Genomic DNA, 4,127 nt, shown 5'->3' with positions numbered 1-4,127 from the left:
GTGGCCTTGTGCTGTCTGAGAGATTACACAATGATTACAATTTGCAAATTAACCGTATGAACGTTTTCATACAAAAACCCACGTTTGCGAGTCGGTGCGGGGTGCAGTCGTGGCCCAAGTGTTGTCATGATGCTTTTTATGTTTTAATCAACAAACCTTTTTTCAGATCATGACATACAGCTGCAGGAACATGACCTTGCGTGTCCCCATGTGTATGTTTACCAATCCATGGGTTTGCCAACAGAAGGTGCATCCTTGGGTCCTTGGCAGACACCATGATGGGCTGAGATTTTCTCAACTGCATTTGTGTCAACTGTCAAAATGAAACAATATTTTCTTCACTGAATAACATCATCCAATGCCTACTGCACTGCAATGACACTTGACATGTAGTTCCAACTCTACCAACTTCAACAGTTAAATTCTGCTTACACACACACACACACACTCACAATACATACGGGTTGTTTGTCCCTTTCAGATATGACTCATAGGAAAAGGTGTACCTGACCTATGTCTTCATGGTTATAATAGTAAAAGCACTTGAGGTTATGGAACATCACAGTGAGGGAAAGCTTAGGGGGGGAAAACGAGCAAGCAAACAAAACCAAACTTCGTTTGGTTAGTCACAAAAAGTGTACGAGGGTTCAGGCACAAAAAACACTTTTGTTTGGATTAGGGACAAAAACAACTCTGGTTAATGCAGAAAAATAAAAAAGAATTTAGGACCAGGTATAAAAAACAACTGTTAGGTCAAGGTTTAAGAAAGTAGATGCTTCACTACAGTTATAATGTTAAATAAACCAATCCAACAACACTAACTGACCCGCATGCAGACAACCTGAAGAATGACATCAACCCTTTCACTTGCATTGAAAATGGGTTTCTTTATTCTGAGTCGGTGACAAATTGCTCCAAAATAAACTTTGTACTGAGCAGTGAATCTGTTCGGCAATCACAGACCACAGCTGCCATTGTGTTTGGTTTATAAAAAGTAAAAATAAATTCTTTTGGAAAGCAAGAACAACGTCTTTATCCAATTCCACTCTGACACCACAATCCCTCTGAATCTCGCCAAGCACCCCCCGGACGTCAACTCCCGGCGGTGGCAGCACAGGAAATGGCACAAAAGTCACTCAGCTATCAGATTTCCTTTTTTTTTTTAGCTATTTGGAGAAAAAAAAAATCATCAAATGTCGAGTTTGTCTAACGTTCCATTGCTAATATGAAGAAAAAACTGATAAAGAATAACATGCAAATTCTGTATAATGCCCACTTACGCATCCTCAAACATGGTTCTAATATGACAAGTACAGAATTCCACATCAAAACGAATCATCCATCGAAATGTTTCGCTTTGATCAAAATAAAGCAAGTTAACAGTGTTTCTGTACAGATTATTTTCCCCCACACTTTACCTTTGTTACATTGCAAATGTAAATGCAAACAGTGTGACCCAAAGAAATGATTGTGCAACTGCTCCTGTGAATCCAAAGCAGGCAGAGATGATTCTTCCCTTGAAGAACTTCCTGAGGCAAGGTGCCCCCCTGTCAGTCATGCTAATACACCCGCCCCTTTTTAAATATGTAGTTGTGATTGGCCTGACCAGTTTAGGGACGGATGAATTTCTATAGGCAACAAATAAATTGTTGTTATATATCTGTGTGTTATGACTTAGCAGAAAAGTGAAGGAAAAAGTACAGAGTAACCACATGTTGCACGGATACAGCTTCTCATTTTGCACAAAATCCAAAAGTATATGTATGTAACTCTGTATCATGTCAACAAATGGCTTTCCTTAGATACAGTATATAGTTAATCAAATGTTACATTTGTTTAAATAACATAAACCATATATTCTGTAACCCTTTACGTGTGCATAAAGAGTACATTGTTACTACTGTCCGTGTTAAAGATATAGAAAAGTTGTGGCAAAGCAAACCAAGTAAATATGGCAAATGAAACAAATGGTTTTCACCGTTAAACATGTGTTAGTTTCATATTTGTGCAAAACAGAAATTGAGATACAAACCCCAGTTTTTTGTACATTTAAAAGACAAACATCAGGGGAGTGTAATCTGTTAATACAGATTAGTGGGTGAGTGCTACATTGCCTGACGAGGATGTTGTAATTTTAAATATTAACTTTAAACCTCGAACAACAACAAATGATATTCAATCTTATTGTCAGTAACTTTTGTGTATGTCCACGAGAGCTAAGGTCTCTGCATTCCTTTTACAGACAAAGATAAAATATGTAATCCAATAGCACAAATCCTGTCATATATACAGAGCAATTAAAGAAGAAATTAAAGAAACACAAGTCAGGACAAAACAATGAGAATGTGATGTTTTTCTTATTTTGCTAATGTTTTGTGAAGCTCTGAACTCTCGGTATAGATTACGTTTTCAAAGTCGAATTGGTACAAAAGTCCTGGTAATAAATCGTAATTTAGATCACGATAATAATTTATCATAGCACAATTGTGACAAAACCATTATTATTTTAGCAATGAAAAGTGCTCTATAAATGAAATTTATTATTATTATGATTATTATTGTCTTAGATTAAACAAAATTAGTAATAGGCAGATCTCACCCACTAAATACTGTTTCGTAAGGACACTTGCACCTGTTGAAAAAATTAAACACTTGAAATAATTCCTTACAGTTTCAAACTACTCAAAAAAAAAGGAAGAAAAAAAAACAACAAATAAATAAAAGTGAAAAAACATTTTGACCCCGGTCTGTTCACAAGTCGGCTGTCAATATGACATAAGGAATGCTTCTGTACATTTGCTTTGAAACAGGAAAGTTATTATTGTTACTATTATTTTCAACACACAGATGAAGGGCATTTTCATTTTCCAAGATTATTTGCATGTACAGTCACAGCTGCATGAGCTTACTGATTATTTAATTTAACTTAAAATCAATTCATATTTGGCGTGACAAAGCAATAAATAATTTGGAAAACGCCATCGTCTGGTGAAAGTTATTGAGTCAAAAGGTTTTTTTAAAAATCTGTATTTACATGCAGTATATCTTATGGCATGTTATAAAGCCTGGATATGTAGCATGTAAAAACAGGAGACGCACAAAGTGTTGGTTAACACGAGGCCAAAACATGTTTTTTCTCAAAAACCATAAATGTATCAAGACACAATTAATAACCTTATATAATTAGTACATGAATACTGACCTATGTATTCCCTCTGTACGTGAAATTCATGTTTTATCGATGCAATCTATTTACAAAGACTGAGTACTTTTATACATACAATCCTTTGTCTTATATTGTACAATACTTACAGTTACAGCATTGAATTATGGTGTCCTTGAACACCTCAATGGCAAAGTATATATGACCATATCTCACATATGACCAGACTTGGATGTCGAAGCTGGCTTCAAAGTATTTCCTATACTGCACAATTATTATTCAAAATAAAATGTAATAGCTGCAGGTAAAGGGATTATTAAAAAGAAAAGGCAGTGTCAAGAAGGAATCATCAAGTGGGTCTCCCTTTTTTTTTTTTCTTTTTTTTTGTTCTTTTCATGGAAACACGTGACATCGCTCTGCTCTGTGAGCTGCTCTGAATTCTGAATCACAGATGCAGTGTCGATGTCACAATGGGAAACGCGACAAACGCCATGTGCTAAAGTGTCCGTGACTTCGCTTTCACTGTTGTAGTTTCATAGATGGAGGTCACACGCAGTCGTCAGCAACACACCAGTAGTTGTCCTGTCCCGAGGGCCTTCAATGACTACAACTGGAGGATGGTGCAGGGTTCGTCCGTTTACGGCCTCATGGAAGTCAACATGCTCACTGCTGCCACTGGAGCCGCCACCATCACTGGCCCTGGGTCCAGCCTCCCGGAAAAAAAAAAAACGTTGAAAATGCCAACTCCACATTTGGGTAAAAAAAAAAAAACTCAAAGATTTTTTTTTCTCCGAATGCCTTCAAGTTTCCTCTCTGCCGCTTCTTGGGGGACAGTCTCGCGGTGGCACTACTTCTTAGCCAGTTGGAAAGGATGTTGACCCTTTGAATATATGATGTGTGGATACAGACGAGTCACTTCACAACGTCAAGCAAGAGAAGGTTTGATGCGTACGAGAGTCTTCCA

At 37.1% G+C, this 4,127-nt stretch overlaps 1 protein-coding gene across 19 annotated transcripts in view; it reads right to left on the bottom strand.

Moving 5' to 3' along the window:
* Positions 1-867: 867 nt before the first annotated feature.
* Positions 868-4,127, bottom strand: part of col13a1 (collagen, type XIII, alpha 1) — a 94,513-nt gene continuing 91,253 nt past the window's right edge. For all 19 annotated transcript variants that reach the window (XM_035606269.2, XM_035606271.2, XM_035606275.2 and 16 more), the window contains one exon: positions 868-4,043. In XM_035606269.2, the coding sequence (XP_035462162.1) occupies positions 4,011-4,043 (33 nt within the window). In that variant the 3' untranslated portion in view covers positions 868-4,010. The remainder of the gene's footprint in view (positions 4,044-4,127) is intronic.

Source organism: Scophthalmus maximus, chromosome 10, assembly GCF_022379125.1.
Source record: "Scophthalmus maximus strain ysfricsl-2021 chromosome 10, ASM2237912v1, whole genome shotgun sequence".
Classification (NCBI taxonomy): Eukaryota; Metazoa; Chordata; class Actinopteri; order Pleuronectiformes; family Scophthalmidae; genus Scophthalmus; species Scophthalmus maximus.
This window is presented reverse-complemented; position numbering and strand designations above follow the sequence as displayed.